The 21,014-nt window shown below is 40.9% G+C and overlaps 1 protein-coding gene across 1 annotated transcript in view; it reads right to left on the bottom strand.

The window, feature by feature from the left end:
• Nucleotides 1-21,014, bottom strand: part of GTF2E1 (general transcription factor IIE subunit 1) — a 49,202-nt gene that overhangs the window by 4,222 nt on the left and 23,966 nt on the right. Inside the window, exons 3-4 of the mRNA XM_014888885.2 lie at nucleotides 5,436-5,637; nucleotides 549-796 (exon numbers count right to left, since the gene is read on the bottom strand). Of these exons, the coding sequence (XP_014744371.1) occupies nucleotides 549-796; nucleotides 5,436-5,637 (450 nt within the window). The remainder of the gene's footprint in view (nucleotides 1-548; nucleotides 797-5,435; nucleotides 5,638-21,014) is intronic.

Below are 21,014 nucleotides of genomic sequence, written 5' to 3'. Positions count from 1 at the left end.
AAATAAAAGCAAAGATAATGAGAGACAAACATAAGGGAATAAAGACTCACCTGCCATGGTGACAGACCTTCCCACTGTACTTCCAGAAGCTCTGTTTCTGAGTATTCTTTATATATCACAAGTTTTGATAAACAATTAGCAGGAAGGTTGGGTGCATATAAACACTGCTAGTAGATTTAGTAGACTTCAGAGTCACTGAACATTAATAAATGCTATTTTTCAGCAGTGACCTATTAGGGAAACAGCTTTCTAGATGAGACTGAAAGACCTTCATCTAGAAGCAATAAGCTCTCAAGATGGAAGACATAACAGTTAATTAACATTTTAAAAGCCCCCACAAAATTTCATGGACAGCTCAGCTTTAATGACCTTGATTTCAACCCTGGATCTAAGGAATCTGCCTACAGACAGGTGCTTTGCACAGCAGAGGGGAGCAGACACTCCAGTGTTGGGAGCAGCAGCTGTACACACATACAGCAGAACTGTTGTAAAGCACTGTAAAGGCCTTGTTTAAGCAGAGCAGTACTCCTTCTCTGTGAATTTCTTACCATCTTTGATTTCATCAGGATCATAAGCCCCCTGAACTGTGCTCTCACGCAGCCAAATGGGTCTCTCTCTAGCTGGCTTTCCTTCACTTGCAGACCGGTTCAGATCCTCCTGGTCCTCCATGCTGATGACGACATTCTGGGTATACAAGTCCTCATATGATGGTCCTTTTGTAGTCCATGTTTCCCGATGGTGTCCACCTGCAAGGCCAGGTGCTGTCCCTGAACCAGCACCAGCTGCACGCTCCTTGCTACATGAAAGTCAAAGAGAGAAAAACAGCTCTCAGAACAAGCCCCTCCTTAGAACAAAAAATTAAATTATGATTAGTTATCTTCCATGATCTGCACGGAAAACTTTCATTCTCAGTTCTAACATGCTGCCAGGAATTTCTGTGCCAGATTGCTGGTTTGGGGAACTTATGGATCTGTAGTGGGAAGCCCTACATAGGGCCATGGCAAAATCCACCACAGACACTGAAAAGAGGCAGCACTAGAGATGCAAATGCACTTACATTAAAACAAGCATAAAATCCCAGAATTCCCTGAAACAAAAGCCACAGCAGCAGAACACAGTCAAACAGTAGTCTGGTATTTGGAAAAGCCTCTTTTTGGCTTTCACACAGCAACCAAATACTGCATTAAAAAAGCACTGAAGTTTAACCAAGATAGATTGTAGGCCCAGGGACTCAGCATGCTCAGAGCTGTGAACTGTTATTAATCATAGGACTTCTGAAGGAGTTAACTCACCATGAAAAACACAATTCAAACCTTTGCTTGAATTGTGAATGACAATGCACAGGAAAATTCACCTCTCCTGTGTCTGTACTATCCACAAACACAGCCTTGGGAGGACTGGGGAGTCCAGGCAGAGAAGAAAGAAGAGAGCACCTTCAAACCAGAGGACTAGGGCTGGACAAAAGGCTTTGTGTGCTGATGGTGCAGGAGAAGACAGAAAAACTGTCTTCACTGTGGAAAAGCTGGAGAAATAAAGGTGCCGACCTATGTGAAGGGTATGGCAGTCAAAGCCTAGCCCTCCTTTGCTCACATTTCCCTGCAGAGTCTCTTCTAGCTCAGGAGACTGATGGAAAAAAACATTCCTGCTTGGATCTGATCGAAAGAGAATGTCAGGTGAAATATTTTCTGCACACTGATGATGGCAGTGAGCCTAAAATACACCCTGGCTTGTGCTGCTACATATGCATAGAATGGGGAGAGCTAAACATGACTGTTCTTCTACATCAGAATGATATTTCATCTTTTCAAAGAAACAAATTCGCTGCAGACTGCACCTACCCTCAGCCTTATAATTTCAGTCATCTGATTGCCAGGGAAACTACAGCTTTTCAGGAGGAACAGTCCTGCCTTAACTACTCCTCTTGTTCAAAGTAAATCCATCAGGGATACTCCACAATGCCAGCTGAGCTGACAGTTGTCATCAGTGAGCGTGGTTCAGTTGCTGCTCTTTACCCCAATGACCTTTTCTCCAACCAGGAAGCTTAAAATAAAGTTGCACTTGGAGAAGACCTGACTAATATGCAGTTATTTTAGCAAGGACATTACCACTATTTGATGAGCTAATTCTGCTGGACTTTTAGGGGTAAACAGTGAGGGGAAATTATACTTGTAGGTGAATATTGCTCTTCCCCAGATAAAAAATATTGGTGTGTTCAGCAACAGTGTTGTTCCAGAGCTACTCACAGCCTCTCAGTAGTGGAATGGCTGGGATCTGTTAAAAAAATACTTCACAGTATCTGTGTTAGCATGTCTCGTGTCCTTAGTAATCCTGCAGCCAGCTCTGCTGCTCTTCACAGCAGGTTTGAATTTTGGGGCAGAAGGCTCATGCGCATGTATTGCTTATGTAACCTAAGGAATCACACAGAGACCTTCTTCCTAGCATGTTATTTCAAGTGTTGGTACCTTTCAGCACTCCAAGACAGGCGCGTGTTCTGTGAAAAGCACTGCTCTGCTTCCCACACAATAGAAATCTCTACCTAGCATTTCCTTGACAATTTTATGTAATCCACTTTCCTCACAGGATGCATAATGCCGCTCTCCCCTAAGCTCTCCCTCTCCATGACTGCAGCATGAAACTTAACCCTCAGTAGTGCCAGGAACTACCTAGTAATACTTTTGCACAGAAGCCTCTGTAAGTGTGCCTGAAATTGACTTCTTTCCTACACAGAACCATTTAGCAGCAAAACACTTATTCCATGATGTCAGGAACGTTTCAAAAATGAAACATTTCTAAGAGACACTTACAGTACTAATTACTTCATGTGATCTACTGCAATGTCCCATACTGAGCTGGAGCCGTCTAGACACTTTCTGTCTAATTCTGGACCCCAGTGTGCCTCAATTTATGTCTTTTTATCTTCAGTGACACTGTTGGTAGGTGTGAGCACCACCCCAAGACTACCTGAGCAGGGGAACACTTCTTTCTGCAAGAAGAGAATTTACTGTTCAGCAACCTGTTCCAAAGTACAGGATTAGACACCATGGACCAGGCAGCAACAAAAGCCCAGGTGTGGGAGCTGCCTTACCAGTAGCACAGAGCAGATGAAGGGATCTCTTAAATCTCTCTTTCTCTCTTAGATGCATGAACTACTTTTTCCCCATCTTGCTCTAGACTTCACATAGCCACCCTGCAGGCAGGAATTGTGGCAGCTCAGTGGCCCAGATGTGGCTACATTTAGTCTGGTTTGTTCACTCTGATGGAAATCCCTTCATGAGTGGTTTAGCTGCCTTTAAAGGCAACATAAATAGCCCTTGACTCAGCTGAGATATGGCCCACAGAAACCACAATTTACAGTGGGCAAACAACTTGAACTTTTCATCTCAATCCTGCCCAGACTATTAAGAAAGGTCTTGGATAACAGGGATAACTCTCTTTTTTTGTCACGTTGGAGATAAAACACATTTTCACTGTGCTGCTCTTAAGAGCTTCAACTTCACAACAGACAACCCATGGTTCTTGACAACATGATCACAGAAAATTAACTTCGTGAAGATTTTTTTGTTAATTGAAATCATGCTATTTTGACACAAGGAAATAGAAGGGTTATTAAAATCCATAATTTTTCAAAAAACACAGAGAAGGGCTTAAGTAAAGCAGGTTTATTTTGAAACCTGTGGGGCTAATTGATGTTCTCCCACAATAAAGAATATTAACAGCCTCTTAGGAAAACATAAATGAAGATCCACCCAGTTTCCCAGGGCAGGTGAATGAAAGTTATGCAATGCCAGTGGGGCCACTTAGAACTGTAACTCTCCTGAAAATACGTGAACTTACCCAAGTTACTGCAAAGAGAAGATGCAGGCATTTTGTGACCTTTTCAGTTTGTTTCAGAATCACCAAATATCAGTTTTGTCAATAATTTCAGACACTCAAGACTCCATAAAAACAGAGACGATAAATAACTCAGGGTTTGGCACTTAAAAATCTCACAGCAGTGCTTTCATGGAATTAACTGCTATGAATTAATAAGAGTTAATAAATAATTAAATCACTGTATGTGCTGAAGCAAGTTGTGTTCAAGTAAGCATTTAAAAAGCTCCCTATTTATTTTGTCATTCCTTGCACAGAGTAATTAATCATTTACAATGTTTTTAAAGTATTTAAGAGTCAAGTAAGTGGGCGCTGCTATTTAATCATGGGACTGCATCAGGCCTCTGCTGTGATAATTTCCTGCACATACAAAAAGGGAAAACTGAAAAATTACTCTCTTTTTGGTAGGCTTATCCCTGTTCTACTATTTAATCTACTGAAAACGGATTTTAAAGCAAAGTCTAGTGATTCAGATTGGGTATAAATGCTTCAAAGAGTTCCTCATATCACCAAAGACACATTGAGTGACCTTGGAAAAATCTGTTCTGCTCTTTATATTGCTTCTGTTTTTTCTGTCAGAATGATGTGGAGAAGTAACTACCTTCTTGGCTAGAAAAAGACTATGAATAGGCAAAGAAATTTTACTATATTAATTAGAAGCTGCCTAGCATGAACATTCTCAAAGTTAGTCTGAGAGAAAAAAAAAGAGTATTCTGCTTGCTCTCCTATTAACTAAAGCCAAGCACCCCAAGGCACTGTGGGATTGCTCTTCCTCATGGTACAGTTCTTTTCCTCCGTGTGTATAACTAAATTTTTTTAAATACAGAGAAGTGCATCATATTTCACCACAGCTGACAAAACTGACAGCTCCCCACATCTTTTTGCATTATTTAAACATCATCTGTTTTTGTAAAGCTAGGAATGTTCTGAAAGAAAGTGTCATTTCCCATGGGTAAGAACATTTTAAGGAGTTTTTGATTCCAACACGGTCTTCTCCTGAAAAGAAGAGGTGTGTAACAAGTTGGACAAAAACAGAAGAAAAAAACCTGCTTATTACAAGTAATGTCTTCAAACTAGAATGTTGTAATATGAGGATTTGAAATACAAGGTGTGGATTGCAGATAGCTTCGTTTCAAAAGCTGGGTAGAAGCAAAAGGAAGAGATGAAAGGTAAGTATGTGAGGGATAGAAGACAGCCTAAGCGGCACCTTCAGAGCTTTGTCAAGCAGCTGCAGTTTGCATTTTTTAAATACTGGGCCAAGGGCTCGTTGTGCATACTAGCTACAGCATGGCAAGCAGTAGGCAATTCAAGCATCCCACCTCATAGAAAAATACATGCAGAGGGCTGACCAGAAGAACAGTCATTTTGTCTTGTTTAGTAAAAAATGGTTACAGTGCTCTGTCTCCTTGTAAACCACACATCCCTGGGGCAATCTGTCAGTTGTTTGCATAGTTGGTGCTGTACAAGTAAATCCTGCACAAGGTTTGGGAAAGCCCCACAGAGCGGAGGAACACTCTACTCTACAAGGAAGCAGTGCAGTGAGGAAAGACCAGGTGCGCTCCCACCTCTGCTTCAGGGCAGGAATCTCTGTGGGTTCTGGCTCCAGGATTTCATAGGCTAAGTTAACGTCTTCCGTCTCACGAAGCAGTGCGTAGATGGGCTCAATTTGCTCATTAAACCGTGCAACGAGTGTCCTTGCATCCTTTTTGGGCATTGCTGACTCATCTTCTTCCACTTCAGTCTCACAGAACGTACAGCGGAAAGTTCCTAAAATGAGAGAAGTTGTTCAGCGTTGGAAGGAAAGCAGCAGGCCTGGCTCCTCATGCAGCCTTCCCAACAGCAATGCCTTGCTGTTCCCTTAGCTGGATGCTAAGGAGTTTTTCTGCCCTGAAAATCCCTTCCCACACACTGTTATTATTCAAGCAGACAACAAAGCAAGCATTTTGATACCACTCAGTGATACCCAGCTGGGTACAGTTTCTCGCTCTGAAAAGCCCAGATGGGCTGCAATACCTCTACTGAGACATCTAATCTCCCTCCCTCCTTGCTGCACATTTTAAATGTCAGCTATGACTGGACTTTGATAAAAAGCAACACAATATCCTCTAAGGAGTTAGAATATCATCTGTTTCATGTGCCTGCGCTGCTATCTCCCAGGCCACACGAATAGGCTGATTTCATAATAAAACTGTAGTTTTACACTGCACTAACCAGCCTGCAGCCATTGCTAATCTAACCGTTGTCACGTTGTAGCTACTGCAAAAAAGAGATGGCTTCTCCTTCTGTTTCAGGGCCAAACCAAGCAAAAAAGTCATTACTGCACAGCAGTCAATGCAAAAACCTATCCCATCCAACTCCCATATTAGCTTCTTAAAATTATGAATGGTAAGATAAGAATCATGTGAATAGCAGTTAAAAATAAGTTTGTTTTGCAGACCTCATCAGGATCTATAAAAACAGGTCAGAATGAAACGGCTACATGGCAGAGCAGCCACAAAAACCCCACTGAACTCCTGCACAGCAGCTTTTGGGTTTCATCACTCCATCTGTGGAGCAGGGCCCTCGAGGCAGTACGTGCACAGTGGGACCTTTCCATCTGGTCTGCTGGAGGGAGCAGCACACTCTAATGACTTCATCTTGCAAGTGCTGGACTGAGAACATACCCCTGCCACCTCAGAACATGACATCCAGAGTGATGCTCACAGGCTCCTTGATTTCTCTTGTCCCTGGGTGATATTTTTTATTTATCCATTCTGTGACACCTGTGCACATCTAGCCTCACCTCTCAATACCCCAATGAAAAAATGACAAGATCTTTTTACCAATAAAGAGCCTGAGGATAAGTCCTGCCATGGAAATTATAATCTTATGAATAAAAATCAGAATTACAATCAGTACTGAAGTCTTCTATTTCACCAATGCTATGCACAAACACAGCAAAAAGAAAAGGGTTTGTCCAGGGCACTTGGGCATGATGCAATGAGACAGGCTGGCAAGCCAGGGCTTCTGGTGTCTCGGTTTGCTGCTTACACAGATTTGTTAGTGTTGTCACTTCATTTTTCAGGACACCTCCTTCCTGCCTGTAATACAGCAATAAAAATAGACCTAACTTCTTCACCACTGGTTGTGAGGGCTAGATAATGCTTGCACTTGTCTCAGCAAACAGAAAAAGTACTGTTTATGACAGAAGGGAGATCTGTTGCCTCTCACCAGTCTGTAGAGATGCAGTTTTGTACCCTGGCACCATCTGAAGTAGCTTTTGCTCATTGTTACTCAGAAATGAATACATGTTATGTATGTGGCCTGTAATATGGACACATTTCCAGCAATAAATCCTCTCTTTAGAAAGTTCATCGTATTGGCATGCAAAAGCCAGAGCAGTCAACAACAGCGCTATGCAAAGTAAAAGATAAGTGGATACAGTGCTCTTCCCTCCTATCCAAGTATGAAACACTTTGCTTATTTTTTTCCAGGCTGTAAAAATTGTCCCAACTGATTCAAAACTGTTCATTATGTAAGCTGTCAGCCCAGCAAAAACTGAACGCAATATTAGTCTCCTTATCCCACATCTGGGGCTACTGGTGTGACATATATTAATTTATAAATTATTAATCAATTTAAAATAATTAGCACATCTCAATTCCCTTAATGGACTACGAGAACAAATGTAGGTTAATGAAGAACACTGCCCCCTTTTTACACGCCCCCCTAAAAGTCCTGTAACGTGCTCCTGAGACAGCTCAGACTTTTCACACTTCCATGCATGAAACCCATGAGTATCTGCAAAAGATTAAGGTCATAGGGAGAATGGTGCCAATTCAGAGTACCAAAAAATCAGAAAGTAAATACAGCTCTAATGAAACAGAACTCCTAAAGCTATAATGGACGTGCTGCAACTTCCACCCCTCAGGGTTCTTAATAAGCAAAAAAAGTTAATAGATGAATTATGTAAAGAATTTGGGAATGAGTGAAACAAGCTTCCTCCATTAATATGCTGATTTTTTTTCAAGTGATGCAGCATTTCACAAGAGGCATATGCGATTAGACAACTGGGAAGCTGCTTTGCCATGGCAGATGGCATTTACAAGTTGCAAGCCTCTTTCGTTAGTTTTCAAGAGGTCAGAAAATGTCACCGAAGCTTTTATGACATGGCACATCACATCAGCAGTGGCACATGTTCCTTTCAGATATGAATTGCATGTGACAAACATGAAGTGGAGGTCATCCAAAGGCTGAGAACGACAATGTTTCCACTTCAACAATGCATTTTTCCTTCAGCCCTTACACAACAGACTTTTTCAATTCCAAAATGCTGCATAAACTAGGTCTAACAGATATCCTGGAGCAAACAGACATGAGGGTTTCCTGCATCTTGGAAATGCTAACAGAGAGCACATACATCCCCTTCTTTGAACACATACTCAGGCACTCATCAGACCTCTCTAGCTGCATGTTAAAAACCAGCCATCTGAAAGAGATCTGCCCAAATGCTCCCAGACTCTGTGGGGCAGGTATGCTGGTAATCTGGCTCCTGAAGGCTTACTAAGATTAAAGCAGCTCAAGCTCTGAAGTATGGGGCCAGAATACTGAAATTACTTGATTTCACTTGAGAGAAGAAAAAGGTCAACCACCCACACGCACTGAAGGCAAGACGTCCAAGTGTGCACGCTGCATCTGCTACAGTTAACACATTTAACTGGCTATAGACTCCTGAGTCTGAGCCCAGGCCTTGCTTACACCCTCGTCAGAGTTCAAGCCTCATCTCCGGCCCAGCAAGGGGTCTTCCACTCTGTTATCTGGGATGCTGCCCAAGACTCTCACTACGCTCTTAAAAAACTGTATGATTTTCAACCTCAACTTATTCCCATTCGTCTCATACCTAATGACTGTTTTGCCAAGAACTGTACCTCATCTCATCTGGTTTTCATCCTGCTGTTAATCCTTCAGGTGTATTTACAAACTGCAGTCTTATTCATCCCTCAGACTTCATTTTCTAAGGCCATCTATTCTACTTTACCTTTAAAACTGGCCACCTGTTCCTCTGACCTTGGTAACAGTTTCACTGGCCCTTTCTCCAGTTTGCTCTCATCTTTCTGCTGTGAAGACAGAAGTATAGACAAGTGTCCAGATGAGTTCTCCCAAAAGCTCAAAGGCATTAGTGCTTCCCTGATAGCCATTGAGACCTTTTAAGATCATATTGCAAGAGACCATTAAAGTGCTGCCTCAATTATCACAAGACCTAGCATTGTTCCCAGATCTTTCTTTTCCTTTGTATCTTTCCTTCTTTGTAATTTCCAGTTGATGAACTCCATGTTTGTAGCAGACATCTGCATTAGATGGTAGGTGCATGACACTGTACTTCATAGTATAATCTTTCAGCTCCTTTATATTCCTCCAGCCTCACCTTCATCCAATTCTTTATTCTTGACTGCAACACAAAACATTAAGGTAATTTATTTTCAAAATCTCTCACAACCTTCTTTTAGAAGTAGCATTATTACCATTACATGGTGAGTGAGCTGAGGCACAGATGGCACAATTTCAGAAGTATCTGCTGATTTAAGCAGTACTTGATTTGAGATGCTTTTCTGAAACTTCTTTTTCAGAACAGAACATGCAGTATTCTTATCACTCTTCTTTCAGGCTCTAGGATTGGGCATCTCCAATGAGTTAGGTCCAATGGCTAATGACAGCCTCTAAAAAGCTTAAAATTACTAGTTCAACATCACACAAACTCAGCTGGCCTGGAGGATCAGATCATGCTCCTGTGTCTTCTACAGCCACTTTCTTCAAGTAATTCCCTGACTATTACACTGTATTTTTCCTTTTTCTGCAGCAAGCCAGAAAAAAAGAGCATTCTGTAAGCATAATTCCTCTCTCCCATTGAGCAAAGCATGTTTTGGCACAGGGGGAATTATGTTACAGAGAAAAAGTAACAGGATGCACAGGCAGCATTAGTTCAGCGCTCCTTAACCCTAAGTGCTTCACCTGATGTTAAAATGACAGTATGAAGACCCTGAGGAAAGGACAAGAGTTTCCTAGGTGCCTATCACCAGGAAGGCAGACAAATGCCTTCCACCATGGGATGCTGTGCCAGCAGCCATATGGTTCATCTGCAGACCGGGAGCCCTCAGTTCCTTTCTGGAACAAAGGGAGGATGAGAAGGAAACACCTTGGGTGCTGCTCTAGCTTCTTGAAAGAGAGGTGCTTTGTGGGAATCTGCTAATCTACCTGCTAGCCCCATGCCTAAAGTTTCCTATCCAGCTTTTCCCATCTGCTTCTCATCCCAGTTCTGGGCTTTTCCTTCTCTGATGGTCCTATTCCTCTTGCTAGCAAGTCTTGGTCTATCTGTCCTCCTTTTTCAGCCTGGGCTTCACTCACTTCTCCGACTTCTCTGTCCATTCTTCTTTTTCTAGATTTCTTTTTCCAATTTCAACCCTTCCTCATTCCTGTGCCTCTCTGCCCCACACTCTTAGATCAACTAATTCTGCCTCTTGATTTGAGCCCTGGTCATCAAACTAATTTCCTGTTACAAGCCAGAGGGATGGAAGATCTTTTCACAGTACAACCTGTCATTCAGAACAATATCACACAGGCAAAAGAATATACATTTTTCTGGTCTCCCATTTTCTCATCAGCCCATTTTTCAATACAGCCAAACTATTTTTAATTAAAATCTCCTAAGCAATTTAAACATCGTCAGATGCATAGAATGGGAAAAAGTCAGCATACAGTGTTTGACAAAGTTTTGAACAGAAAAAAAATCACAGAACAATTCCTACGCCTGCCCTCCACCAATGAGCCAATCGCATGTAATGATCATACTTAGCAACCTAAGTAATAGGCAGTGCTGTCAGTACAAATTATAATTAAGTTCCTTTCATTTATCATTGATTTTTAAGATTTAGAGGACTGTTTACAGCAGCACCTAAAGGTATATATCTGCTGAATCATTAAAGATACAAAATAGTAGGCCAAGTGGCTGTAACAGACCTGGATCATCAGTTACCATAACATACTCTACATTAGGCTATAAGGATACTCAACCTACTAGAAGTGGCAACCTGAGGGGTTAAATAAAAGCAAAGAAAGGTTTAATGACCTTAATGGACTGATCTAGTAACAGAGCTAATTGTTAAAACAGTTTATTGTTAACTTAATCATAATCATGAATCATAATGCAGATTAGACTGTGGCGACTGTTGTCCTTTAGTGACTCCCAAACTTAAACAGACTTCTCAGCCCTCATCAAACTGTTCTCACCTTCTCAACGAGAAAGCAATCCAGTATGTCTGAGTGAGAAATGCACTCCTGCCACAGAGAAAGATGAGTCTGCTGTTAATTTCATCAGGTAGCCCCTCTGGCCCCATTCCTCTTTTTTCACTGTACTGGAAACCCACAGTCCCTAGTACATTCCCATTCACATGTGAGTTCCAAAAATGCAGCTGCTTTAGGAAAAAACACGAGAAATCCACCAATAAAAGTTGTCTCCTGAACACCACAGCAATACACCATTCTCTCTTGCAAGAAATTCAGTGATTCTACACATGCAATAAGAGAGCCAGTTACGGGGCACAGTGTGTTACATAAAATGTAATGCCTCATCTCATCTTTCTGAGACAGGTTTTCATGGTCCACTGGATCTTAAGCTGCTGGGGCGACTCCACAGCCCAGGGATGATTTCTCTCTTGAAATGCTACACAGAAAGTTTAACTTCTTGTATTAGTCACGTTTGGGACAGCCCAGAACAGACCCCTGTTGTCAGAACTCATTGCATGTGTAGAAAATGTCAGCATTTTCGGAAGAATCACTGACCCACTTCTGTAATAAAACATCCAGTTTTGCCATTGAAATCCAAAATGCATCAGGATTCACCTAATTTACTTTATAATTTCTAACTACAAAGAAGATATGGGCTGTTGCAATTGAGATGAGTAGCCTTGGTCAGAGACAGTGACAGGGCAAATCCAGAACATGTGAGTGACACCTGAAAGCAGAGAACGAAAGGTTCATGGGCCAGCGCTGCCCACAGAAGGTTAGTGCAGTGGCTGCAGTTTGCAGCCAAGCACACAGCACCCAAATCACCACGCTCGCTGTGTGAGGCTCGAGCAGATGCAGACTACTAAATACAGATTCTGTCCCCAAAACTGACAGCTCCCCTAGTAACAGGCTCATGAACTATACCATCTTCTCTATCTCCCTATTCCTTTTCTGAAGACCTAATACCAGGTACATAAAATTACCATTATAGGCAGGAGGCACAGCAACAACCAATACTATACACTGCTGGATATATCCTATTGTCAGATCCTAGACAGAAATTTGCTAAAACATCTTATCTATCACAATTCTGCCTCAGATGAGTGAGGAAGCATGTGGAGTGCACATTAGAAAATGTCAAGTGCAGTACTTCAGCTAGAAAATTAGGCTAGGAATAAATAATGTAACTAGCACTATTATTTGAAGAAAGATTTTAATATCTTTATTAATTTTTCCACAATATCTGAATTATTAAGAAAGCTGTGTCATCTACTGTTTACAAATGGGATCAAGACTCCACAATGAAATTTAGAAAACCCCTCCTTTTAACTTTATGTGCCCCAAATCTTGATCCAGTTTTCCTCAAGTCTGTACATATTCTAGCACAAATCCTACTGAGTCATGAGCTATGAGATCGATCCTTCTCAGTGTCAGACCATAAGGTTTTAAGATAGGTTTCTGGGAATTAGAGAATGAGCAATGACTGTTCACCTTCCAACAGCTTGTCTCTTCACTGACCAGCTGTTCAATATGAAATGGAACTGTATAGAGGAGACAGGAGAGTAAAATCCAGGTTCCTGGAACAGCATTTAACTCCCTAGCCTACAGGTTTGGGCAGGAGTCATACATACTCCCACCCTCCAAATCAGCCTTTGAAAATGGGTGATTGAAAAGGCTTATTCTATGAATTTAGTAAGTAAAAACCCAGTGTTTCACCATACAATTCAACACCATTTCATAATACATACATACCAAGATACAGCTCTCACTTTTCAGTACCTATTTTGAGTCTTAATTATGCTTCTTAAACATTTTGATACTAAACATATTTAATATAGATTCAGAGTATTGAATTGCCCACCAGGTATTAAACAGAGAGCAAACATTTCATTTGGGAAAAATGTCAATCAGCTTCCTTTCAAAGCTTCTATTCTTGTAATATAAATGTAGCAGCCACCTCATTTAAGGGCACTCATGCAGTAGCTCTATTTCTGATTCAGATGAGGTAATTCTGCCAGAAACATGTTCAGAAGGTTTCAAAACTGCAACTCACTAACATACGAAAAATGATCAATTTGTTTAAAAAATAAAAACAAGATGGTAACTTAAAACAACAACAACAAAAGAGATAAAGGGAACTCTTCAACACAAAGCAGGAATAGCAAAAGATGAAAGAAACATATTTTATAATTGCCATTAAACACTTTCTCACTATGATCAGGAGGAAATTTCACTTAGCCAATGCATATGTTCACGTATTATTTATTCTTCCTGAGAGCAGTGTGTAAATGTATAAAAATTGAGGGACTAGCAGTCCTGGAAACAGAAGGTCCCTCTGTTAAGCTGCAGAGTGGATTTTACTCCAGTAGTTACATCATCCTAGGCATAATTTGGAAAAATGGTGGTGCTAGAATGTTATTACAGATGGCTAAAAATAGAGTCTAGCACTCATTCTGGACCCTCTTGGCACAAAACGAACCCTGCTGTTAACAATAGAAGGAGGAATTGCCAAGATAAGACACCCTTGGCAGCACCTTTAAATACAGAAGGCCAGCATTTTTCTTCCTTGAAAAATCTCAAGTGTTTGGGGACAGGGAAACAGAAGGTTTCAGAGGCTTCTTCTAGATCGCCCTGTTTCAGGCAATGGCAAATGTTAAATACTTTCCCCATGTCTGAGATCCACTTGTTAAACTACACCAGCACTTCTGATTTTCTGAGAGAGATCTTTTCTTCCATGTTCACTGCCACTACCAAATCCCTTTAATATCATACAACACATTCCCTGAGGGGAGAGAGATTCAGAACTCTGGCACACCTACAATGCTATTTACAGTCCAAAAGGGTTTCAAACATCACTGCTCAGAAATGGCAACAAATCCTTTACTTTCAAATTCTCCTCAGAGAATTCAGTATCAGAGTTAATATGTAGCAAGAAAAATCTCATGCATCAGCACCCAGGGCCACCAACAGAGAACAATACAGATTAATAAAAAAATATATAATGTCATTTTCCTCCTCATTATAATAAGCTCTAGTTAAAAAGAAGGGTACCCAAGGGAACACACAGTGGATGCTGAGACTTTGCATTTCATGCAAATCTGCTCATGTACACATCAAAAATCTATTTAAGAACAAAGAGCAAGAACAAAATCCTTAAACCATGGTCCCAAGGTAGTATTTGAAAGGCTAACAGGGCCAATATCAGAAGCACGTTTCATTCCAGTGCTTGGGATGGCAGCAGCAAGAGAGCAAGACAGAGGAATTAAAGCAGGAGCTACAAGTCAGTGTGTTGTTTCCATCCTTATTTTCAACAGCATCACATAATGGAATGGGCCAACACCAAGAGGACAAGCTGCTCTTAAGTCCACTTTTCGCTTTTTGTTTTCCAAGAGGTTTTGGAGGCCCTTCACAACAAACAAAGCAGGTTTTTCTGATGTTGGTTACTTAAGAATAAAGACAGACTATAATCAGAACAATCACACTACCCTCCTTCCTCAAGGTCAGAAATAATTTATGGGCAATATTCACCAACTATTTACTGGTGGAAGAGATCATGCTCCTAGCTTGCAGCTTTCAAAGGTGCCTCAGCACTGCAAAAATGTACATCAGTATGTGATAAGAATGAATGCTGCTTTTCAGCTGACTTTCTGCAAGTAATGTGAAGCATTTTCTACTCAACCAACTTGGATTCTTAGCCATACATAAGGTAACAGATCCCCTTAAGAAACTTCTGCACATACCCTTTGCCTGGAACTGCCACTTTTTAACTGCTGCCTTACACAGTATTTTTATAAATCTATTGATCCATTCAGCACATGAAGCCTCACTTCTTACCTGCCATCAAGGAAACAGAAATACACATGAATTCTTTTTTGTTCCTTCAGACTTTCTTTTGGATAGTCATGCCACCCACTGTTCTCTTTTCTCCTTAATGTTATGCCTTTTAGAAACTCCTTTGCACAGAAATTCTTTGTTCTTCACTCTCAAAGGAAATACCTTTTGCCTGTTCTTGTGAAAACCACATGCCACATGAAACCAGTCCCAGTACTGTTCTATGAAGGGCCACCTCTGCTGGCTGCGGAAGGATTACAGCCAAGCCAGCTCCCTTCTGCAGGACCCCCCGCACATAACCTGGGCTTCAGGCCAGAGCTGGCAGAAGACAGTGAAAAAAAATCCAAAGAAGTGTGATGGAAAAGCTTCCTCCAAAGACAGCACTCAGTGCTTAACCACCTTTCCTCCCTCTGTCTGTGCAGAGCCATTAGAGTAATGGGAGCAGCCCTAAAAGCTTGGGTACTGCTTCCCAGAGGCTACCAGTGAGAACCTCATTTTCTCATTAAATGTAAGGGAGAATAAATGGAATGAGAGGCTCCTCAGGACTGAGCTGAGATCCAAACTGCAGGATGGTGCCGGAATTGCTATGAAAAGAAATAAGCTAGCAGTTTCTAAGTGAAATAGCACATATGCCAGGAACCCACCTGGAACATAAAGGAAAACACAGACTAGGACTACAAAAATATTTTTAAAAGAAATTAGGAGGGAATAACAGGGCACCAGGTGAAACATGCAGGAGAAATTGCTGAGGCTGCTCAAATGCTGGCCCATTACACCGGGCAGATCTCTTGTGAAGCCTGGACTGAGGTCTGGGTACCTCTCTCCCAAATTCCCTCAGGGAAAGAAAGAATAGACGAGATGTGTTTTTTACCTTCTCTATCCTTTTCTTTTGACTCATGCAATGGGAACCACATGGATCTACATAGGAGAAAGGGACTGAAACAACAGTGTGGCCTGTGAAACAGTCACAGGTGCCAGGGACTTGTGTTAATAAACAAGGTTTCTGCTAACAACACTTCGAAGACCAAATTCCCAGCACTCTCACTTCTACTGCCTACTTGGAAAGGTGCTGTTTTCAATTACTGTTCTTCTTACACGAGAAATATCTATAGCGAAGGGCAATTTTTGCCTTCTGCACTGCAGTCTCTCATCACAGGTTTCATGGTAAAACTGAGTAATGCTCACCCATAGAGTCAGGAGCCTCCACGCTGCAGGGTTTGTAGAAAACCTCACCTCACCAGCATCCAAGCACTTGAAAATATTTAAAGAGAAGCCACCCCACGTGCACACACCTTCCTTTAAACCATCCTCTCACTCCAACTACATGCATACCAAAAGCAGCAGCTCAGAAGGGCAAGGGCAATGAAATAAACAGGTTCCTGAGATTGTTTCACTTAGTAAAAAAAAAACCAACAAAGGACATTTCAGGTGCTACAGAAGCCAAACAGCAAGAACTTGACCTTCCTGCAGCAGAACACAGGAGACCTGACCAGAACCAAAGTCAGTAAGACTAGTTTTCCAGTTCAGTCTGACCTATGCTCAGTAAGAAATACCCCAGTAAAAAAAATTATTCTAATTCTCATCATTTTCTACACCAAGCAAGAGAAAATGACTTGCTAGTATCAGGAATATTTTAACTGGGCTCCTGATCTGCAGATTACTGCTGTTGCAGATAACCCACCAGTGATCTGCCATATCACTCAGGGAACTGTTAGAGACTGATGAAGCTCATAGTAATGCCAGACAAAGCAACAAAAGGACTCCTTGACACCTGCAAATTTTGAGAACAGAGGCACCACCTCTCTTTATGCCATTCTATCTTATTTCTAACATATCAAATTAGACCACGTCTAGTTAGACCAAAATAAAAATTAGACCAAAAATAAAAATTAGACCAAAAATAAAAGCTGAAGCCTTGCCTTGACTTAACGCTCCCTGTTAAATATAGAGGGAGCCCTCAGATTATGTGCTACCTACTTAACAGAAAGTACAAAAGAAGAACAGATTAAAAATGTTAAGAAATAGCAAATTTCATCCAAATTTTTGTATTTTATACTGTATATTTGTAGAAAACGTGCAATTTAAGACTGTACAGATCTGACAGTCTTAGATAAAAAATACCTAGCATATCACCTTCCAAAACAAAGCACAAATTTTCCACAAATTACACCCTGGCAAAACATAACTTTGGACATCAGCTAGGGTGGGCTCTTGAAAGGAGACACCATTACGTAGCCTGGACAACAGAAGCTGAATACACGAAATAGGAAATTTGGTTTAACACATGTTAATAAAATAAACTGACACATTATCTAAACGGAGTAAGTGATCAAAATTTACTGTTATTTTTCATTACAAAACAACAACCAAAAATGTACTTCCTGTTGTATTTCTTCATTTCATCCACCACTGCTAATTCTTAAACCATTTCATTAACCTCTTTAGTGAAAAAGAAGGTAACATGAATAAACTACCCTTCAGATTGCTAAAGCATCAGAACTGATACTGCCTTTCAGCTCAGTGGGTAGAGCAAGCTTTTGTCTCGTCTGTTTTATGAGTGTAGAGATTTAACATTTGTGAAGTGTTTTGAGCACAGCAAGTGTCAAGTCCTTTCCTCTCACACTGATCACAAATCTGAAACAGGTGATTTCAGGGATAATGTTTCATACTAGCAATAAAGATAGTGCTTGTAAGGGTCCTGTAAATCTCTTAAATCTTTTTATTTCAGATGATCTACAATTCTAGTGAAACAAATGCAAGAAGAAAGTGACCAAGTTTTCCCAGTTGCTTTCCAAAAGCATAGCATACCTGCAGATACATAAAAGAGTGTTAGTACATTAAAAAAAACCCAAATCCTAAAAACATTCCTCTTTTTCTTATTAGATTTTTTTCTCCATCAGAAACTTTTTGTATCTTCAAAACGAGTGCTTTCCCATCAATTTATTTTACGAGCTGTTTCTCTGCTCTTCCTTCCCTCTTCCCAGGGGGAGAAGTGGCTTCACTGATCATGTGCCACAACAGCTCCTGATTAATTCTGATAGACAACCAGCAGTTAGTTGGCACATCATCATCATCATCACCCTAGGATGAACAATAATCTACCTCACCATCTCCTCCCAAATTTATTTTTAACCAGCCCCTACTCCCTCCAGTGCACAGAGGGTGGCAGGAAGGGCAGCCTTCCCCTGGAAGTGCTATGCTGGGAGGTAGTGTTGATAGCATAGGGTTAAATTAAAATGTTTCTAAAAATCATGGGAACTGCATTCAATAGATTCAGGGGGTAGACCTGGGAAAGAGAACCTAGGCCCTGGGAACAAATATTGAGCTTTGGTTTTTTTCTAGATCATGTGAAGCTGCACCTGCATAATCATCATATGATAAATGATATGATTGTTAAATGTAACGATTGTTTTGTAATTGAATATGATTATTGTTTAATCATAATAAGAATCATGAGAAACGATGTAATCGTAACAAGAATCATGAGAAAGAATATTTGGGGGTCTAATGAAAATTACAAGAATTCATGCTTGGATAAGATCAATGTATACAATAGAACAATATGGGTTTAATAATTAATATAAGGTTATATAACAAAAAGGGTATAAAAACATGTTCATCTCCGATCCATGTTGGAGTCAGATTTGGGTCTGCAACCCTGATTCCCAGAGCTCTTCAATAAAGCACCTGCATATAATCATTCTGGGACTATGTGTTTTAACACTAACAGTGTTGGGGACAAGGGGGAACCCTCCAGTCACACACCCCTGAGCACCACAGTAGATAGGAAATAGCTCGATAAATGCAGCATCCCAGGAAGGAAAAAGGGCTTCTACACCAGAGGAGCTGGCAACTGCCTGTTCTCCTCCAGCAGACAGGGAACACCTGCTGGTTTTTCAGTTCCATGGGCAAGTTACACAAGGTTAAATGAACAGGCCGAGGTGGTAGGAGAACTAGGGGAAAGCGATAGATGTGGACCAGTTATTGATGGGAATATGCATGCCGACTTTTCCTGAGGTCCACCCAAAATTTCAACAAAAGAGCTTTTTTGATCACCTCAATACACCTCTGAAAGTTAAAACTATCCAGCGTTCACAGACAGACACTGCCCCAAGCGATCTGTGCTGCTGTGCCAGTTAGCGTATGACATCCCTGGTATAGCACAGACTAGATTCAATAATTTCCTTTGAGAAGGAGCACCAAGATGTTACATCTCATGGGTAAGGTAGCTGGGGGGTGGCAGAAAGACATGAGCACAGGCTTGATGAAGGCATAAGGCAACGAGGAGGTTAATTTTGTGACTGCATGGCTCTGCTCCCCACATTTAGGTACAGAAGCACAGTCCCAGAAGGTGGCAATTACAGGGTCACTGTGGCTGTGTCACTGCTCTAAAGTGTTGCTGTCACCAGCAACTGCCTGACAACATCATATATGCGAACTGATACGTTGTAACAGAGAAAAGAAGGAAATCAGGTGGAACCTAAAGCTTTGTATAGCTGGTAAAACAAATTACACATCTCTGATACACCATCAGCAAGAACTGACCATGATTCCCGCAGAGAAGAAAGGGAACTGTTGAAAGAAGGCTCTGGGATAGGAACAACTGTCAAAATCTCAGGACAAACATAAAGAGCAAAAAGATCAGATCTCAGAAAGAAGAGAAACATATATGGACCTTAGCATGTCTTCATTCCAGCCTCTGTTACAAACGAGGGCAATCAGACCTGACTTTATCTACTGATGTCTTGAAACCTCCCAAGGGTGGAGACTGCACATCTCTGGGAAGTCTTGCTCAAAGTGAAAAGGTGATATATCAGTTTAGACCCTCTTGTCCTCCAGCCTGGCATCACTCTGAATATCCTGGCTTTGTCTTCCTGGAGATCTCATAATTACAAATGCTGAAGAACAGGTATTAGATTTGATGCAATCTGATGCTGGACTACCCTGAAAAACATCCTCACCAGGGAGAAAGGCTACAGGTGAACTGACAATAAGGAGGATGCACAACTGAAAAATATTCTCAATATTCTCAGCAAGTAGGTGTCAATAATTCGGCATCAGGTGGGAACAAAGTGAGGCCCTGATCACTGTTAGTATTTTCTACTGAGTGTCAGATAACTAAATTTTTTTTAATTTAGCTCATAATTTAAAGAGTAGGGCTTATCACTGCTTTAGGAGACAGGACTGCTGTTCCAAAAGGAGAAATGCTTAGAAGAAGCATAAAGAAATGCAGCAGAGATTGGGAGGAAATTTAGCACTTGGGTTAGGAAAAGAAAAAAAAAAGAGAGAGAAAGAAAAAATAGAAAAAAGAAAAAATAAGGAAGGGGGGGTGACCAGAAGGGGGTAATTGTTTTGGCAGCACACTGCAAAGAACCTCAGGTTCATGACAGAGGACAAAGCTGGGTAAGAGAAAATCTGGCTGCTATGTATATTAATAACTACACCATGCATGACTATGACCTGTTACTCTCTACAGTATGTTACCCTGCTTCCCTGTGAATATCTCCTCCTAATAAATCAGGTGCAGCTTCAGATTCCATACTTGAAGATAAGGACCAACCGTAAAAATTCCAAATAAACAAAATGACACAGCTTAACACACATTTCATTAGGGAAAAATTGGAAAGACAGACTTGTTTAGTTTTAAGAAGGTGGTGCTAGAGAACAGCAAATTTTAGGTATTACAGTAATGAAAACAGTGCTAAACCTTTCCTTTCACACATACATAAAAAGATTACTCACAGCTTTAATTCAGGGTAAAAAAACCCTTTAGGTTAGGGTATTATGGAAAGCTAAGGATAAGAAGCCTGGAATATACTAGCTACGGAGGTTAAATTTACCCTGCTTCAGAGAAGGATGATGCTTTGGTTATCTCTTCTAGCCCTGCACTGTAACTGAAAATAACCTTCAGCATATTCTGAAATGCAGATACTTTTGCTGTATACTCACTCCCTATTGTGTATCTACTTTTCAAAGCAGAAACACATATAATATTTTTAAAGCCACAAACATAAAATTGACAATCAAGTATGAAAAATTGAAACAACTTCCTT

The sequence above is a fragment of the Sturnus vulgaris genome, chromosome 2 (genome assembly GCF_052056855.1).
Source record: "Sturnus vulgaris isolate bStuVul1 chromosome 2, bStuVul1.hap1, whole genome shotgun sequence".
In the NCBI taxonomy this organism is placed as follows: Eukaryota; Metazoa; Chordata; class Aves; order Passeriformes; family Sturnidae; genus Sturnus; species Sturnus vulgaris.
Note: the sequence above shows the minus strand (reverse complement) of the source record. Positions and strands in the feature narration are given on the sequence as shown.